This window comes from Ambystoma mexicanum, chromosome 9 (genome assembly GCF_040938575.1).
Source record: "Ambystoma mexicanum isolate Mex_15411 chromosome 9, UKY_AmexF1_1, whole genome shotgun sequence".
In the NCBI taxonomy this organism is placed as follows: Eukaryota; Metazoa; Chordata; class Amphibia; order Caudata; family Ambystomatidae; genus Ambystoma; species Ambystoma mexicanum.
In genome coordinates this window covers 999,850,111-999,869,680 of record NC_090931.1, presented here as the reverse complement: position 1 = coordinate 999,869,680, position 19,570 = coordinate 999,850,111, and the positions used below count along the sequence as shown (strand labels likewise).

Here is a 19,570-nt window from a genome sequence, read left to right as displayed (position 1 = left end):
TGGGTGTTCCAGAGGACATTCTCCACCCATCAAAATGTGCCCATTTTTTAAAATGATTTTCACCACTTGATTGGCCATCGGGGTAAATAAAGGTACTTGCGAAAGCCAAATTGTTCTTTTCTGTAGTTCTATCTCGATATTCTAAGAGTGTCTCACGGTTGTTATTTGTGGACCTTTTCAGTGCCCGTTTTATTATTTTCTTTGGATACTGTCTATATCTGAGTTTAGAACTTAGAGTTTTTGCTTCTGCTTGAAAGATCTCTTGTGTGGAGCTATTCCGTTTTAGGCGCAAAAACTGTCCAAACAGGAGATTCTCCCTGGTATGGCGAGGGTGGCAACTATCGAAGACAAGGAGGGAATTGCGATCAGTAGGTTTGTGGAATGGTTTAACTTTCAGAATACTGAGACCAGCGTCAACACAGATAGTGATATCTAGAAAATTCATTTCTGTATCATCTGTGTGGTAGTAAACTTAAGGTAACTATTTTGGCAATTAATCCATTCCAAAAATTTGTTAAAAAGAGAGGCAGAACCATTCCACACAATCAATATATCATCAATATAGCGGTGCCACAAACCCAAAATTTCAAAATAAGGGTTTGTGGACAATAAGGGTTTGTGGAGCTATAGATTACTAGTCGTTCGAAACTTTCTACAAACAGATTAGCTGCTGACAGAGCTACTGATGAACCCATTGCTTTCCCATGGGATTGATGATATAATTGGCCATTAAAACTGAAATAATTTTGAGTCAATGCCATTTCGGCACACCATAAAATGAAACTATTTGGTGTTTTGCCTTCTGTTCCCTTTGAAAGTAAGATCTCCTCTAACACCTGTAAAGTTTCCTGTTGGGGTATACAGGTGTAGATGGACAGGATGTCCAAACTTACTAAAAGTTGTTGTTTCTTTGAATCGAACTGCATATCTTCTACCATATTGATGATCTCTGTGGTATCTTGCACAAAAGAGTACATCGTTGATATAAAAGGTTTCAAGTATCTATCCGGAAACCTTGATAATGGTTCCAAAAGTGCCCCTGTCCCCGAAACAATTGGACGGCCTGGGGGGATTTACCAAAGCCTTATGAATTTTTGCAAGGATATAAAACTTTGGTATTGTAGGGTTCTTAACCATTAAGTACTCGCTCTCTTGTTCACATATCCAACCCCTTGACACTGCTTTCTCTACTTTTGTGGAAATTAATAACGACAAACATCTTGTCGGTTCTTCCTCAATTGGTTGGTAAAAATCTCTATCTTCCAATTGGCGTAGGCATTCGGTTATGTAATACTGTCGGTTCAACATTACTATGGCTCCCCCTTTATCAGCTTTTCGCAAAATGATATCGGGGTTAGTAGCTAAGCTTTTCACAGCTACTTTCTCAGAATTACTCAGATTTTGAAACTGGCGTTTCGGATGTTGCGTTTCTAGCTGTTGTAAATCATGTCAAATTCTTTTAGTAAACACCTCCGTTTCTGGGGTGTAGCTTCCAACCAGAGGATTGAAGGTGGACTTGTTCCTAAAACCACTCTCATTACTCTGGTCGTCATAAGTGTTCTGAAAAAAATATTGTTGTAAATTAATTTTCCGTAGTAATTGTTCAATTTCGACATGTTCTAAATTTGTCGTACTGAACCATTGGTACAAAACCAAAACCTCTGTTTATCAGAGCCACCTCTTCTTCTTCATTCAGGGAATAAGATGACAAATTTACTAATAAGGTCTGTTGCTGCGGAGCACTCGCGGTTCCTCGTCCCAATTGTCTTGGTCTAATCGCTGTTCTTAAAAACCCAACTGTTGTTGCTGCTGCTGTGGCGGACCTTCACTTGTACCACCTTGATTGGTTTGGTTTCTCCTGTTCCGGCTATTTCGCCCAGATCTCCTTTGGTTCTTTCCATGGTTCCAGGATCCCTTATAGCCACCCTGATGGGAAGAATTATTGCTGCTTGAACTGCCAGAACCAAAAAAAGTATTACCAAAATGTACTTGTTTCTGTCCTCCATGTTTTTGTCCTCCTTGTTGTCCTACAAAAGGAACATAACCTTCCTTTGTATATCTGAATGCATTTTAATGCGAAAATTGTAGTAAATCTTCATTCTGGCTATACGGTCTTTTGTACAGAATTCTTTAAAGTCCACAATCTCTTTCATGATTTCTTGCAAACGTTTTTTATAGGTTTCAAGTGGTGCCAGCTTCTTGATCTCTTCCATTTTTTTCTAGATCTCCCGATATTTTGATGGTCATTTCCCGGGCTCCATCGATGATCAATATTGTCCAATCCCGCCCACACTTGTTCGCTAGTGAGATTTCACCATTTCTCAGAGAAGAGCAAAAGCTTGGAGCGCGCACAGAGGAAGGGCCCTATCGACCAGGATTTATCGGCTTTCACCTTGGCACGTCAAAGACTATGTGCCCTCCTGACAAAATGGCTTCAGTCCAAAGCAGTAAGGTACAGTTGGGTTACCCTTTTTCCCTCTCGTTTGAGCTCGACGGTTACAAATACTCACTAATCACTGAGGACGACATTCTTAGGGTGTCCCGGGAGCTCCTGGGAGAGCCCACCGCAGGAGACGTCCAAGAAAGTGGGGGGGAGAGAACTAACAAAAGCCCAGAAAGCCACTGGTTTCTGTCAAGGTGAGGTTCGTCCCAATGCAGAAGCAGCAAGAACTCCTACCTCCCCTTGACGGTCTTGGCGCCTGGATTGGATTAACACAGGACACCGCGACCCCCACGGGGAAAGAGGGTTAGGGTCCACGGGTTGGATAGGTTTCGACATGGTAGGTAAACAGGATTGAGGGTTAGGAAGTAGTTGTGGATAGGCAAGGGGTTGATGGGAAAGGCATGCTCCTTGACTCCGACCTTAAGGAGTCCACTCTGTTTCTTGCAGTGATACTGGATTCAGTGTTTCATACCATTCACTCAAACACTCATGTCCCATGCATGCATTACGCTTGTTGAGACTTAGCACTCCGTTTGTCTTCTGCACAGAGTTATGCTCCGTAATGGTTTCTCATGCATGCATTACCCAAAATGAATTTTTAGCACTCAGTTTGTTTGGCACTGAGTTTAACTAGTACCTCATGCATACATTGCCCAAGATACTCGACTAGACATTGACACTGGGTTGTGTTCCTAGTACTGTAGGTTTACAGAACTCTAAACAGTAGCAAAAATAGCATCAGATAATGTACTACACAGTAAGCATGATTTAAACACTTAGCTCAGACTTTCCAACGAGTTTCTCTAGTTTCTCTCCGCCCGCTGGCTCTGCAGTCTGTGGGCCCGTGGGTACCCGGATTAGGAGGGTAACGGAATGCTCCTGACAAGAAAGGAAACAATTAGTATTTGATCTCGTGGTATAAGCACCCGCAACTGGCGAGCGTGATTTCGGCATGCAGGTTGGTTAGTATGGCATCCGTTAGTTCAGACAGTCTCCCTACAACTTGTTCGACTCTCTTGGTTGTTAAACAAACAACCGGAGCCTCTATGAGCATTAGTTTTCTTCAGTTAAGTAACGTTACATGCTCCGTAACATAAGAGTTGAATAATGCACTTATCTTTTAATGCCGCGGGGCCAGAGGATTGTATTCCAGCAGCGAGGGCGGCCCAGCGAGTGGCTTGGCTGGAGCTCGGGTGAATGCGTCTTCTCGGCAGCAGCGTAGAGCCCGAACAAACGTTCCAGGAACACGCATGCGCGCCTGCCGTCTTGCGCATGCGCATTGCTTTGGCCGTTCCCTGGGCCGTTTGCCGGCTCTGTGTGCCTGATTTCCTCCCACACGGGATCCGGGCTGCCAGGGCTGTAGTCTTGGGACATGAGGCTGCTGGGAAGTGTAGTCTTCCTTGGGCCTTGCCACTGGAAAGTCCCTTTCCATTACACCAGGTGCACCTACAAAGGGGACAGAGACGACACCTGCTCAGAGAGCTTCCCCCCACAGTCCCTGCAACCACCTTACCCTTATTCCGTCTCCGGGGGCCTAACCTTGGCTTTATGACAGTTTCACTGAAAGGCGCCGGGTCCGTGGTAATGGGAAGTTCAGGAAAGTGACACCAGCCTCCCCTAAATCTTCCAATGACTGATCGTAACCCGGCTGTAGCTTATCTTGATTGGCTGTGTTGGACAATTCAGTTTTTGCAACTCGCCCCGGAGAAGCCTGTGGCGGAACTTTGTCCCTTTTGCTAAAGGTGTGGAGACGTTTAGGTGCTTTTCCTGTGAGAAGGGGGAGCGAATGGCAATGTTTATTGTTCGTGTTTGATTACGGAGGGGAGCTCAGAGAGAGTTTTGTGTTTCATGGTGCAAACCCTGAGGAGGTAGGCACTGGTGGCCTGGCCATACGACATTCTATATGTCGCAGGTAGTCCAATGCGCTCAGGGGGGATGAGAGGGGAGATCTTGGGGTTATTGTTCTGGTTGTTACTGGGGTATTGCTTGTTTAAACTACCAGGCTGTGGCCTGTCCTTCAGGGGGACCAGCTCGATTGTGTGGAATCTTGAGTTTACGGAGGCAAGAGGGGGACATCAATGACATGGGCATCCCTAGAGGTATCCGGAGAAAGGTCTGTCCCTCGATGGATAACACAAACCGAACACTGACGCTGGGTTCACTAAATGTTTGTGGTTTGAATTCCCCCCCATAAGAGATCCATGGTGGTGAGGGAATTTAATAGGCTAAAATTGTACTTCTTATTTCTCCAGGAAACCCACTGGGCTAGGGGGGAGGAACCGTCTCTCAGGGCCAGATCCATACAGGAGGTGTTTCCTGCTTCGTGTCCAGCCAAGGAAAGGGGGGTAGTGCTGGTGGTGTCTCCCAAGGTGCATTTTATATCAAAGGCCCAGCGTAAAGACCCTGAGGGGTTTTTATCTAATGGTCAAGGGGGAAATCAGAGGGATAAGGTGACAGTCTCTATTTATTGCCCGAACGAGTCTCAAGGCCAATTTTGAGAAGGGGTGGAATCTAAGATCATGGCATTCACGGAGGGGGCTTTAATTGTGGGTGGGGATTTGAACATGGTCCTTAACCACGGATCAACGAGGATCTGGGTCTCTCCGACACACACACCTCAAGGCAAGGGCATGAACCTCTGTTCACATTTTTCTTCAAGACCCACGCCACATTCTCCAGAATTGATTATATACTGGTCGACTCCTCCATTCGGGAAAGAATATCTGACTTTAGTGTAGAATTGATCCCTTGGTCGGACCATGCCTTAGTGAGGGTCTGGATAGGAGTACCTCCGAAACCCCTGGATGGTTCAAGGTGGTGTTGTAACGACTTGTTGCTGCAATACAAAGAACTATCCCAATACCTTCTCGCCCCCATAAAAGACTACTTTGCATTTATTGGTAACAGGGAGGTGAGCGAGTCGGGAGTCTGGGATGCCTTTAAAAGCACAATCGGGGGGTTTTCTCATTGATATGGGTACGAGAAGGAAAAAAGAACTGATGAGAGAAGAGAGACTTCTTACAGATAAAATAAAGGCGCTACATCCGGGGGGGTATACTACGATCCCAAATGTTCCTGGGTAAATGGGCAGAGCTCCAACAGCTTAAGGCAAAATTGGCGGCGCTCTTGGTGGGTCAGACCTAAGGGAAACTGGCCTTCTTAAAGCAAAGATATATGGAAAAGGGGGGGAAAAGGCAGACCAGATCCTCGCCGGGAAGTTGAGGGAACTTAGAAACAATAGGAGGGTGGATTCATTACGCTCACCCGAGGGAGACAAATGTGTAGAGGACTCTTAAGATAACTGAAAAGTTCTGCATGTATTATGAGTGACTCTATAAGTCAGAATATAGGGCAGGATGGGGCTGATGCCAACCGATTTCTGGGCTCCCTCCCATTCCCCTGCATCCCCCACCCCCTCCGAGAAGGCCGACCCCCTTGAGTTGCCCATCACTCAAAAGGAGCGAATAGACACCATTGGTACCATGAAAGGGGGCACCGCGCCGGTGACGATGGCTTCACTGTTCGCTTCTACAAATCCTGCCGCTCCACCCTGGCTCCATTTTTGGCAAAATTATTCAACTCGGCCCTGGTTATGGGATCCCTGCCCCAATCCATGTTACCGGCCCTTATTGTGGTTTTGCCCAAAGAAGGGAAAAGACCCAACCCAGTGCCAATCTTACCGGCCTATTTCCCTTCTTAGCACGAACGTAAAAATCCTAGCAAAATTACTTGCTAATAGGTTAGCACAGCTTCTCCCCTCCCTGGTCCACGGGGACCAGGTGGGATTCATTCCTGGCAGACAGGGGTCTGATAATATAAGAAAGTCTTTGGGCTTGATGCATTAATCCTCGAGTAAGGGCTTGGAGGCCTATCTCATTTAGTTGGATTCAGAAAAGGCCTTCGACCGGGTCGAGTGGCCTTATATGGGCAAAGTCTTGCAAAGAATGGTCCTGGGCCATACATTTTGTGGATGGATTGCTTCACTATATAATTGCCCCTCTGCTAGAGTAGTTGTAAATGGCTCAGTTTCCTCCCCCCTCCTCCTCTCAAGAGGTACTCTACAGGGTTGCCCCATGTCTCCCTTTTTATGCCCTGGCAATGGAGCCCTTAGCCATTGCCATCAGACTAAATCAAGGGATCTCAGGAGTCCTCTGTGGGGAATCATGACTTTAAACTTTCTCTCTTTGCCGACGATATCCTTGCATCTATGACTAATTTACAAGATTCCATTCCATAGCTCATCGGCCTAATTCACAGCTTTGGTAAGTTCTCTGGTTTGAAAATAAACCGCTCCAAGTCATTTATAATGCCCATGGGGGGGAGTGGAGAGGGGGTTTTGGGGGGGGGGGACACCATAGAAGGTATGAGAGTTGAACGGAAGGCCACCCCATACATGGGAATCCTCCTTCCCAGGGACCTGGAGCCCTCTTTGAGATGAATTTCTCCCCGATTCTGGCCAAGATAAGAGCAGACCTCCTACGCTGGGCTCCTCTGACCCTCTTGTGGTTCGGCCGCATGGTTTCAATTAAAATGAACGTTCTTCCCTGACTCCTATCTCTTCTCGGCCCTTCCCATCATTATCCCGGATACCTTCTTCTCGACCTTTCAAGGCCTGGTCAACGATTCGTTTGGAATGGGAAAAGGCTAAGGGTTAGACATGCGACCCCGACTCTCCCAAGGTCCTTTGGGGGTTTTGGCCTCCTGGATTTTAGGCAATACCACAAGGCAGCTCAACTCTGGGTAATGTTGGAGCATATGAGAGACGAGATGGGCACCTATTGGACGTACATTGAAGATACCCACACACACCCTAGAAAGGTAAAAGACCTCCTATGGGCCCCGGCCAGGGAGCTCCCTGGCCACCTCAAGAATCAGCCTACACTATCTGTCCTTTGGGCTTCTTGGAAGTGTGACTCTGCAAATGCTGCCCTTTACTCATGGCCCTCCCCCTTGTCCTCTTTGTGGGGTCCCCCCTTTGACCTGGACAACAAGGGCTTGCGTAACACGCAGTCATGGTCAGACATGGGCCTGGAAAGGGCCGCCCAATTGTTTCATCAAAACGCCTTCATTGCTTATGATAAATTAGCCAAAGTCATGGGGGAGAGATCAATGTCAATCTTTCAATATCTCTGCGTTAAAGGCATTCTAACCAATCCCAAATGGTGCGCTGATCTTGCTCGCCCCCTCAAACCCTTTGAGAAAATAATTCTAGAATCCACCACGAGGAGGGGGTTGCTGTTAAAGATTTATAGAATACTGATTACGACAAAGCTAGAGGGCAGGCAGGGCTTCAAACGCTTCTGGGAGGAAAATGGTACTGGATGAGGCAACTTGGAACAGTCTATAGGGCACTCTTTTCAGGTATTCTTTATACAGTGGCTATGGAGCACAAATTTAAGATCCTCCACACTTCGCACCTCCCTCCCGATAGGTTGTCAAAAATGTTTCTGGGGGCTCTTTGCCCCAAAATGTGTGGCCAGGGTGGGACGTGATGTCACCTGTGGTGGGAGTGTCCGTCCATCCAGATCTACTGGACCGAGCTTTTGAATTGGATCAAAGATATTGTGGGCATCTGCCCTGATTTACACCTCCTGGAATTGCTCCTTGGTGTCCCTACCCCTGACTCAGAGTCCACCAGCTTCCCGAAGGTGAGTGGGGCTATTGTGAGGGCCGGGAGACTCTCCCTGGCCCAGAACTGGAAACATTCCCCGGCTCCGTCCAAGAAAGAGTGGCTCGCTAAACTGTGGGCTATCTTTACATATGAGAAATTGTCGCCGATGACCCACAATAGGATGGAATCCTTTTTTCTGGGCTGGGCTACAAACCTTTTGCATGAAGGGTGTGAAACCCTTAGACTTTGTCTGCCCCTGTAAGACCCCCAGTGTTCTCAGAGACGTGGAACCCTTTTCTTGCATTTTGAGTTGTTGTAGAACCCATTGCGTCAGTCACAATCTAATATTGATCTCAGTATTTCTATGGTGCTTGTCCCCAACACTGTGTTGTCCTTGGTAGTTCTTGAGCAGGGGGTGGGGGGGGGGGGACAAAGGGGGAGATTTTTTTTGCATTTTCAACAGCCTGTATAACGATCTTTTCTTGGTTCTATAAAACATTTTCAATAAAAAAAGGGTTCCTTGCCCCGTTGCAGAATTCACGTTAAGTTATCAAATGTCTTTTTGTACTTTCCCCCTTCTCGCGTTGTCAGTCTTTGGTTAGTCTCTTTCTCCCTAGGTTATCAGGGTGTTTGTCTCAAGTTGTTTCCCACCCTTGAGAAACCCTCTGGCGTGTAAATCCACACCACGTACTCTCCTTCGGTTTTTAGCAAGGAATCATGTGATGTTTTCTCCAGTTAGTTGCATCCTGGTTTTTACCCCTCCCTCTGAAGCCTTGGGGGTCTGGTTTCTGTTACTCTGCCTTGAGGGGTGGGGGGGGTGCTAGTTTCCATTACCCAGCCATGGTGGGGGCCTGGTTTCTGTTACGCCAAATGGGAGCGGGGCGTCTGGTTTTTGTTAGCCACCATGGAGTCTGGCTTGGCCTTTCCACTATGCTCCCTGGAGCGACAGTAAACATTCAGGCTCTGTGTGGTGCGCCTCCGGGAAAGCACTCTCATAGGCTGACGAGGCTCTTCTCTCCTTCCTGGGGTTCTTAGTCGACAGAGCAGATGCTTCCTTCCCGGCCTGGGCTTCTCCAGTTCATATCTCTCCTCAGTAGCTGCATGTGCTACTTTCTTCCTCCTGTGCTAAATTGGTCTTTATCCTCCACACAACCCGCTCTCTTTTCTGAGGTGAGGATGGTGCCTGAGAAGGGTCTGACATCATACCAGCCACTTGTGGAGGAAGTTGTTATGCATATTAACTCCCATATAACCAACAAAACGATTAGGTTCTTAGGACAAGGGAGGATAACATATGTCCCTGTTTATGCATTGCCTGTCCTCTAAAGGGGTGGGGTCACCCAAGGAGGATCCCGCTTGCCCTATCCCCTAGGCAGTGTTAAGCTTAGCAGGCTCACCTCTTTAGTTATTAAGGTGGTGGCTCCCCGTGGGGAGAGGGGGCGAATTCCCTGGTATCATCAGATGTCTAATGCATATTGTGACCTATGTGCCAAAGGGTTAGTTGGTAATTTGTTAGCCATATTATTTCTCCATTTCCTCCAAAAAATTGTTGGATGCTTGTTTTAAACATACATGAGCTGATGTCTGCCATGGTTACATGCAATTATAAGTAATTAAAAAATAACGAATACAAAATAACGAATTAATTTTTCATTGTTTTTGGGGGACTCCTCCACCCAAAGCCCCGCTTTTAAAAAAAAAATACATTCCCCTCCCCCAAAACCACTATTCCCCCTCACAACCACATTTTTATTTTTCTTCAAAATTAGTTATTTTGGTATAAGCTGTTTTTTCATTCATAATTTTTTCATGAGTTGTTTTGTATTTGATATAATCAATGCATGCCATCTGCCATGTAGAGCATGCTTGCTAACGCTGTTCATATTTTTTTGTTTTGCATGTCTTCCTGAACTACAATGAAGAAATCAAAGAGGTAATGTAACCATTGTTGAGTAAGATTTGTTGGCACAACATTTATGAAAGCATTCAAGAATATCTTTTGCTTCTTTGTTTTCAGCAAGAAGGAGAAACAACTGAATACAAATTTGAGTGGCAGAAGGTTGCTCCACGAGAAAAGTAAGAACATTTACAGTACAACAACTATTTCCCCTTACTCAATAAATGGGTGTTCATTTAAACTTTCTTTGGACCATGTTGTGGTGTCTGTGATGCTGCACTTCAGTTGCTCATCTTTATTACATATTGACATGTTTTATTCTCTTCTACTTCATTTGTTTCTCTTTCATGAAAAAACAATGTCCCATTGATAACTTTAATTTACACAGGGAGATACAAACTTATTTTGTAATGTTAAATGTTGCTCAATATTGTTTAATATTCATGATCAGAAAGAGGCACTGCAAATGCTCTATTATAAAACATGGAAATTAGGTCATTGTGTTACAACTAAGATTACTGAAGTTTTCGATATGCCTGATGTACTACTCGTCCCCATTTGCAGATCTTCCCAACCTCTACATAGCCATTTCTGAGCGGGTATTGTTACTGGATATTTGCTTCCTTGATAGAGGATGTAATACATACACATCTGTACAATAATAACAAGGTTGTTGCATTGGAAACAAATTCCTTTTTTGCTCCTAAAGACTCACTTTAAACTTGTAGGATTTTTGCTGATTTGTTTGATGCCCTGAACCTATTTGTGGGTGCGAGTAAAAGATCCATCGCGGGGAGTGGGGTGGAGGGGTTTAACAATAAGGTGTCCACCAAGTTAGACCAAAACTCTTTCAATTGGAAACATTACTGACCAGTCAGGCTTCGCTCTTTGGAGGGAATGGGCTTGCAGCTAAGTACACTTGGGTGCAATAGATTACAGGAGAGGCCACTACCCTGATATACTGAAAAAAATATATACACCCTTTTATTATTGTATCACACGTGTAGGGGAGGACTGGCCGCGAGGCCCTCCTCACCTACAGCTTCCTCCCCAGGTGAGGACCATGACTCGGTGGACGCCCCCTCATGCCACCCGGGCCCAGGTGGAGGAGGATTCGCCCGCCGACGACATTGCCACACGCACCTCGTCTTTGCATTTACCAAAAATCGAGTCAGGCCTAGATGCCATCTTGTCTAGCAAACACGGCGTGAGTTTAGCACACTGTAACGAGGCCCCCACCTTTGGAGGGCCTTTCATGCATCTCTGTCGCCTCAGCAGCACTGGCAGATCCGCTGCGAGCGCGTTCCCATGAGAAAGTCGGAGATGAGCTAAACCCGAGATGCCAACACGGCAACATTATATTAGTAACAATGTGATATTGCACCCCGTATGACCCGGACCGCAAGGCCGGGGTAGCGAGGAAAAAAGCTGAAGCATCACTATCTGAAGAAGGTAGAAAACAATTCAAGTATTGGTACTAATGAACTACCTCTGTTTTAAAATGTGAATAAGCCATAAAAATGTAACGTTATATGATATCCCTCCAGGTCTGGACTAATGCTGCTATAACCACGGAGAAAGATGTTGACCAAACGTATAACCCTATCTGTAAAAGTGTTTTTTTCCATAGTATGTAGAAACTGGAACTCATATATGTTTACTGAACCACCCAAAGTGGCAAGCATCAATCTCTGTAGGCCATAACCTAGATATCCCTCGTATAACGTCTAAATGTACATACAATACGCACACAATGTAATGAATGTAATGTTAGGCAATGAAAAGGTACTGGAATCGACTGTCTTAAAGAAATGTGTAATGAAATTGAAATATATATGTGTGTCTAAATAACGTCAAAATAAGGCAGAACAGTATAAAACTTCTGCATTTACTGATCAGCAACGCACGAGGAAAATACCTTTGTGGATATGCAAGGCCATTCCCTCTCCCACCCTACCAAGCCTGCAAGATAAAAAAGCTAAGACTTGTGCCGCGCTCCCTCACCTCCCCCAACCAAGCTGGCGTTACTTCAGAGGCCCCGGCGCCGCAACCAAGGCCATAGCCTGCCACCTGTGTTATTTACAGCACGGTAATAAACCCACAGATGAACCCACTGATCTACCAGCACCCTTTCATAAATCCCACGAACCCCCCAAGAATCCTGACCCCGTGTAAGGACGACCCCCATCATTGAGACAAGACACAGAGACCCATCTATATAATAACTTCTAACGCAGCAGACAGACATGTATCATTCGGCCCAGGCCCCAGAGCCCCGTCCTACGACCTAAAGTACCGGTCAATAGGACACAGGTAAATCTCACCCCAACCGATAACCACCAGACCTCTCACGAGGTGCATTCCTCATGTGTTGCGTTTATTTTATAAGATAAGCTACGGAACAATTTATTAGTGAACGTAAATGTCATTTTCTGAATAACTGCAGTGTGCATGGCCTAGGGCAACTAAGACAGGAAAGGTATTCATCATTGTCACAGGCTGCCCCAGCGCACCAACACCGCACGGATGACCTCAAGCCGGCCTGCCAGGCCCAACCCAACCCACGAGGCTGACCAGTGACGTCGTCTTGCCAAGACCAACCATGCTGCAGCAACACCTATAGTTAGTCGACGATACCCAATCCCAATTAACTTGTGCCCCCTATAGTGTTTAGGTGTTGATGACGTTTTCTGTATTAGAAATACGCCTGTCTTTGCTATTGTCAGACAGAGCGCTCTCGTAGGTTGCAGAGTTCTTTGCATGCCTTATCCTTGGATAAACTCCCACTTACGCTCACCCGCACTCTGTCTTGGTCTTATTCCCACTACGGGAGAGTCCCTTATTGTCTCTCATTGCGGGGAGGATCGTGCTGAATTGGGGGCGCTTCCCTTCAGTGGTGACCCCGATAGCGTGATATCTCCAAATTATTTTTCCTAACTCCTTCTTTAACGACCCCCTTGTGGCACGAGAATCTCCGGTTGAGAAGGGATACGCACGGTGAACCGCCTCCGGGAGGCCGCCCGCCAACGGCGACCGGCACAATAAGAAGTGCGCACTCAATGAGAAAGGGTACGGGATCCCGATTGGAAAAAAATCCCCTTTGAGTGCCGCTCGCCGGAGCCAGGGGCTGACCGTTGAGTTACCGGTAACGCCGCCTGGACGGACCCAGTTTCGGAGAGTATCGGTTCAAGACGGGCACGTGAGTACCGAGTGCGAGTGATCGACAAGGGGAGAAGAAGGGGAAGTGGGAATAGAGGAACGGGGAAAGGTAGAGAAGGAGAATTGCGGGGGTCTACTAAAGACGGGTCTTGAAACTTTCTTTATTCTTTCTTTCGCATATGGCCATTAGGAGTAAGAAATAAGTGACGTGGTAGAAGTGACGGAAACCTAGCTCCGAAAGGGGGTGGAAGGCGGCGCCGCATAGTACTATCTAAATTAGTACTGGGAATATATGAAGAAGTGAGAAATAAGTTATTGGTGTCTAGCAAAAGGAGACACCGGGAATATTTTTTAGTGATTGTGCTCTCTCTCTCTCTATTTCTTTTTTTCCATTTCCACGGGGTAGGGGGTGAAAATGAGAAGGGTATGAAGTAGTTAGAACATCTTAAAAAGTGGGGACTCAGTAGTGGCACGTACAGACGTGAACACAGTAACCTTAGTAGGGAAACAGGGACAGCTGGCTAGGGAGGAAAGGGAGGAAAAAGACAAAAGTGTGAGTGGGAAGTATTGTGAAGGGTGCGCGCACCGTACGAATGTTAGAGACGAACAGGTGGCCGTGAGGTGGTGCCAAAGAGTGTGGACATAACCAGTACTAGATCGATTGCCAGTGAGATCACATAAGTGTGCCTGAGAATGAGAAAGAGATGAGATATGGTGAGTGAGAAGAGATTTGTGCACTGAATTACAGTGGGTGACAATTTTGAGAGGTCCGCTCTTGTCTGTGCCATAAAGGTATACGTACGCATATTTACACCTATTTAAAAGATTACGAAGGCGAACGCGGTAGCGCTGACGATTTAGAGGATGGGGGCTGAAACTCCCTTGTCACACATTTGTAAGAGCTTGCCGGGATATGCTGAACGCATAAATAAATATCATGATCAATGGTTAACAGAATTGAAAGGGGAGGGGTTGCCCCAGATTTGGCCAGAAGGAGGGTCTTTTGACAAAAGCGTTCTCGATATGGTATGTACCTGTATTCGCCTCAAGTATAAGGGGAAAAAATGGCAGACTAGGAAGGAGATATTAGATCTCTGGAGATTGTTTGAGGAAGTACCCCCACCCAAAGCCCCAGCACCAAATATTGATTTACCCTCCACCACAGACAATCCACTAATGATTCCACGAGAGGAAAAGGAACAGGTAAGCATAGAACAACCTGCGGAGGTGGTTATGTTGTACCCAATGCTACCCAAGCCAGCCCCTGCAACAGGATATAGCGACCCTATTTATGTGCCTCCCCCGTCGACCAGCACACCACAGAGGCCAACTGCACCCCCACCATACGAAAACACCAGAGAGCGCGCCCAGGGAGGCCCACAGAGAGTGGATATAGAGAAGTTAACGAGTGACTTAGAGTCGAGGCTTACAGTGGCAAGAGATGAACTCTCAAGAATAAAAGACATATGTGAACGCACAGCATGCGCCCCTACACAATCTGGACGCACGTCTAGAGCGTCAAGCGAAACTAGACAAATTGAGGAGGGATGGAAAAAGGGGGAAATACTGTTCAGAATTGAGGAAGAACCGACAAGAATAATAGAAGTGGGGACAGCAGAAGGAAGCATTGGAGATGTATCACGAGAAAGAGGGGTCAGAGAGGAGTTGTTATGTGATGTCAGAGGAGGGGTGGATGAGAGCGATAGATTGAGCATGGCAATAGGAGGAGAAGGCGAGGAGCTAGATGGTGCCTGTTCACTGGAAACTATAGAAGATGAATGGATGGGACGACTAAGAAATAGAGTGGGGAAGATGGCGTCATTAGAGTCAGCAGTGACTAAGGAAAAGGAAGCTGCAACGGCAAAAGGGAAATTACAACTCCCATTACTGCACAGAGGAGGTGGGAGGCCAAACTATATACCGTGGGCTCAGATGGACAAGGCTAATTTAATGAAATTACTACCACAGCTGTCGGGAGGGGCAAGCAAGTGGATATATGCATTTGAGAAACATACCGCTGGTATACCGCTGGCAGTAGGTGATGTGAAAAGCCTACTAGTGTCCGCAGTAGGGGATCAGGCAGACAGAGTATGGGCTAAGGCGGGTTTTCCAGCTGTAACTTTAGAGTGTGATCGCCATGATGGGGCTTCTTTTAACACTGTGCGAGCAAGGGTGTGGGACGCACTACGGGAAACCTTCCCGGATACCCCTGATTTGCAGTCAGTAATGCAATGTACCATGAATGACGGGGAGGACGCTATGGATTACATTCTCCGGGTGCAGGAGATGTGGAGAGCGGAAACGGGTACGCCCTGGCACCAATCCACATCTCTATTCTATTTCATCATTAAGAGAGGGCTCCCAAAGGAAGTGCAAAAGGCACTAGATAAAATAGCAGGCGTTGAGGCAAAAGGCTGGCCAGAGATCCAAAGCATAATAGTACACCATTGTAAACGGATCAAAGAAAGAGAGAGGGAAGTAGCACAGAAAAGGTTGGCGGACGAGGCGAAGTTGGTGCAATCAAAATTGGTGAAGGTCGCAGCCGCGGTAGCGGGACTCCCACTCACACGGGAGGGAGAGGAAGGAGAGGAGGGGCAAATAGCAATACAAGGAAGAATAGCAGCGAATTGGGCAGGACAAGGGCAACGACAGTGGACAGAGCAGGAGCAGAACGGAGGTCCAACGTGGCAAGAGTGGGCCCCAAGAGGAGGAAGAGGTGGGTACAGGGGTCGAAGAGGAGGACAAGGGTATGGAGGTATGGGAGGAAATGGGTGGCAGGGTCCCAGAGGTCCACAGGGGAGCTGTTGGAATTGTGGGAGATGGGGGCATTACTCAAGAGAATGTAGGAGTAGACAAAGCAACGGGTTCCAAGAGATAGAACAATACGGACACCCCCACCCGGGAAGCCCCTACGGCCTCCCCATGGGACAATACCAGCAACCAGAAAATGTAGCACAAAGGAGTAACGCACAACTGCATGGACATCAGTACCGAACACAAACCAGCCCACAGAATAATGACAATGTGCACTACACGCCTGGTAACACTTTCGCAACAGTAGCTAATGGAGCACCCGCCCCCGCACCTTACAGTGGAGTATCAGTGGTTTCGGGGAACATTTTCGATCAAGGGGGGGCAATGAGACACCCCGCATAGGACAGCCCACAGAGAGCACTTGCGTGTCCAGTACTGTCTACGACCCACAATGCATCAGAGGAACCATTGATAGGAGCGCAGATAGGAGACAAGCAATTCATTTTCATGGTGGATTCGGGAGCGGAGAAATCATGCATTAGAGAGGGCCGGTTCCCGTTATCTAATAGAACGTTAGAGACGCAGGGGTTCTCTGGGGCTGTAATTGAAGTTCCTTACACAGAGGTATTGGATGTGACAGTGGGGGGTAAAACAGTGAAAGCACCCTTACTGTACTATGAAAACTCTCCCATCAACTTACTGGGGAGAGATCTCTTGAGCAAACTAAACATGACAATATCATTCACAGGGAGCGGTATCGTATGCTCAACGCCAGGCATATGCCCCCTCCGCATATTAGCAGTAATACACGGCCACACAATCATGAAAGAGATCAGAGGGGTACCAAGAAATGAGGAGATGTTTGTCGAAGGCATGAGAACATTGGCTCTCATAGTACCAGAACTAAAAAGGGTGGAGTGGAGGATCCCAGCAGAATTCCTTTTTCGCCCCATAGCAAGCCCCGACACTGCTCTCGGGTCAGTGATATCGTTGGATTTGCATGCAATACATGTATCAACAAACAGAATATGTGTGATTGGTATGGACATGGAAGGGTGTGAGTGGCGGACAGTATTGTGTACAAATGCAAATATCCCGCTGAGAGAGCTCTCTGACGAGGAGCTATTTTCTGACACTGAGGGAGATGGTGAAATAGTGATGGAACTGGCAATGCCCTGCGACATTGTAGTTACAGCCAGACAAACTAAGGTTGAACTAATGGCGGTAATAGGAGCACCGCACACATTTTTTGATGAGGACATGAGTTCAGTACCCACTGACTTATGGACTAATGGCCCCCACGATGTAGGGTTGCTGCATGAAGTTCAGCCTGTGGTGATAAAAGTAAAACAGGGAGCAATACTACCCCGGGTGAAACAATATCCACTGTCGCGAGAAGCAGAAGAAGGGATCAGAGAGACAATAGAAGCACTGCTAGCACAGGGTATAATCGTGCCCTCAAACTCCCCATGCAACACATGCATTTACCCAATCAAAAAAGCAAAGGGGGGTTCATGGAGGATGATACAAGATTTACGCCCACTGAACGATGTGGTAATGAAGGAGTTCCCTCTAGTCCCGAACCCGGCGACAATACTGTGCAATATTCCAAAAGTAGCATCACACTTCACAGTAATTGACTTAAAAAATGCATTTTTCTCGATTCCCTTAGCAGAAGAGAGCAGGTACTTGACAGCATTCACATTGGGAGGAAGGAGGTTCGAACATTGCAGATTACCACAAGGATATTGCGAGAGCCCAAGCATATTTAACAGGGTACTACATGAAGATCTGGGGAATTTGTCTGTAGAAAGCACAGTGATTCAGTACGTTGATGATTTATTGGTTTGTGCACAGGCTGAGGAAGAGTGCAGAAAGGACTCAATAACACTCCTGACATTATTGGCCAACAAGGGGTACAAGGTGGACAAAGGGAAGTTACAGTACTGTCTGACAGAGGTCCTATACTTGGGTCAGTTGATATCAAAGGATGGCAAGCGAATTATACCAGACAGGGCACAGGCGATTAGAACAATTGGAGAGCCCAAAACAGTAAAAGAGATGCAGAAATTTCTGGGTATGTGTAACTATTGCCGAGCATGGATCTTGGACTATGCGGCGTACACAAGGCCCTTGTTACAGGCACTGAAAGAAGCACAACAAGAACACAAACACATAGAATGGACAGAGGAGATGAACACAGCATTTAACTCACTAAAAGAGCTGATATCAAGCGCTCCAGTACTAGCAAATCCAGATTATGGGCGCGAATTTTTCTTATTTTCACATTGCAAAGGAACACTGATGACAGCAGTATTGACGCAGAAAACATCTTTAGGGCACAAGCCACTCGCTTACTATAGCGGCACCCTAGATGCAGTAATGCAAGGTCACTTCGCGTGCGAGCAATCCCTAGCTGCAGCCGCGTTCGCAATTGAAAAAAGTGCCACGATAGTGATGGGCTGCCCGGTGACACTGTTTGTGGAACACTCACTTTTTGCAATATTAGAGCGAACAAAGAGCACATTGACAACACAACGCGCCACAGCATATGAGATAATACTGTCCAGCGCTAACATCCATATAGTGAGATGTAAAACAGTGAACCCAGCCACATTCATCACAGAGGCATGCACTGTAGAGGACATGCAAAACCATAACTGCGCCACGTACACAGGTGACGAAGGTAAGGATGCAGTGATTTTTGAAAATGCCCTGACCGAGGGTGAGGTGTATTTTGTGGACGGGTCAGCATCAATAGACATGGAGACAGGAGAAAAGCATGTGGGTATGGCAGTGGTACGATTAGAGGAAGATGAATATGAGATACTGGTACAACACCGCCTCCCATCACACTATTCAGCGCAAGCAGCAGAACTAATAGCGCTAATAGAAGCATTGCATGCCGCCAAGGGATGCGCAGTGACCATATACACAGACTCAGCATACATGACAACAACAGTTCACGGTGGGTTGGCCCGGTGGGGGCGGAGAGGGTTCCGACGAGCAGACGGAACACCAGTCCAGCATGCAGAACTATTGAAAGAACTGATTGAGGCCCTGCAAGACCCCACGGCAGTGGCCATCGTAAAATGTCAAGCTCATACCACCAATACAGATCTTGTATCTTTGGGGAACGCGGCAGCAGACGCCGCTGCCAAAGCAGCTTCATATCTACAAAAAGGTGAAATAGGAGAGTACATGTTGCACCACACAGCAAGCCAAGAGGTCCCCACAGGATACAACATGATGTCCACACAGGAGATAATAGAGCTGCAAGAGGGAGCTAGTGCAGAGGAAAAATTGCGGTGGACTAAGAGAGGTTGCAGCAAATCATCGACTGATTTATTGTGGCGACAAGAGAGTTCAGGAAAAGTGGTAATGCCAATTACGCTGTTAGAAATAGCATTTCAACAACTACACTTTCCCGCACACAACACGAAGAAACACATAATGGCAGAGATACAAGAAGATTGGTTTGCACCTTGCCTCCAGGAACACGTCACAAGGTTAGCCCTAGAATGCACGACCTGTCAAATTTACAACTCAGGTATGACCTTGCGTACACTAAGGGGTACGATACCAAAACCAAATGGCCCATTCAGAGAGCTCCACATTGATTATGTAGACATGGGGGAAAGGTGTAATGGGGCTCGGTACATGATTGTGGTTGTATGTCCATTTTCGAGGTGGGTGGAGGCAGGCC

The 19,570-nt window shown here is 46.8% G+C and overlaps 1 protein-coding gene across 2 annotated transcripts in view; it reads left to right on the top strand.

The window, feature by feature from the left end:
* The window catches only part of CIR1 (corepressor interacting with RBPJ, CIR1), a 476,807-nt gene that overhangs the window by 149,481 nt on the left and 307,756 nt on the right, over window positions 1–19,570 (top strand). The window contains exons 4-5 of one of the 2 annotated variants that reach the window (XM_069616242.1): window positions 9,977–9,987; window positions 10,072–10,130. In XM_069616242.1, the coding sequence (XP_069472343.1) occupies window positions 9,977–9,987; window positions 10,072–10,130 (70 nt within the window). Of the gene's footprint in view, window positions 1–8,500; window positions 9,988–10,071; window positions 10,131–19,570 lie in introns of those variants that run through there. The other variant, XM_069616241.1, reaches the window with a different exon arrangement.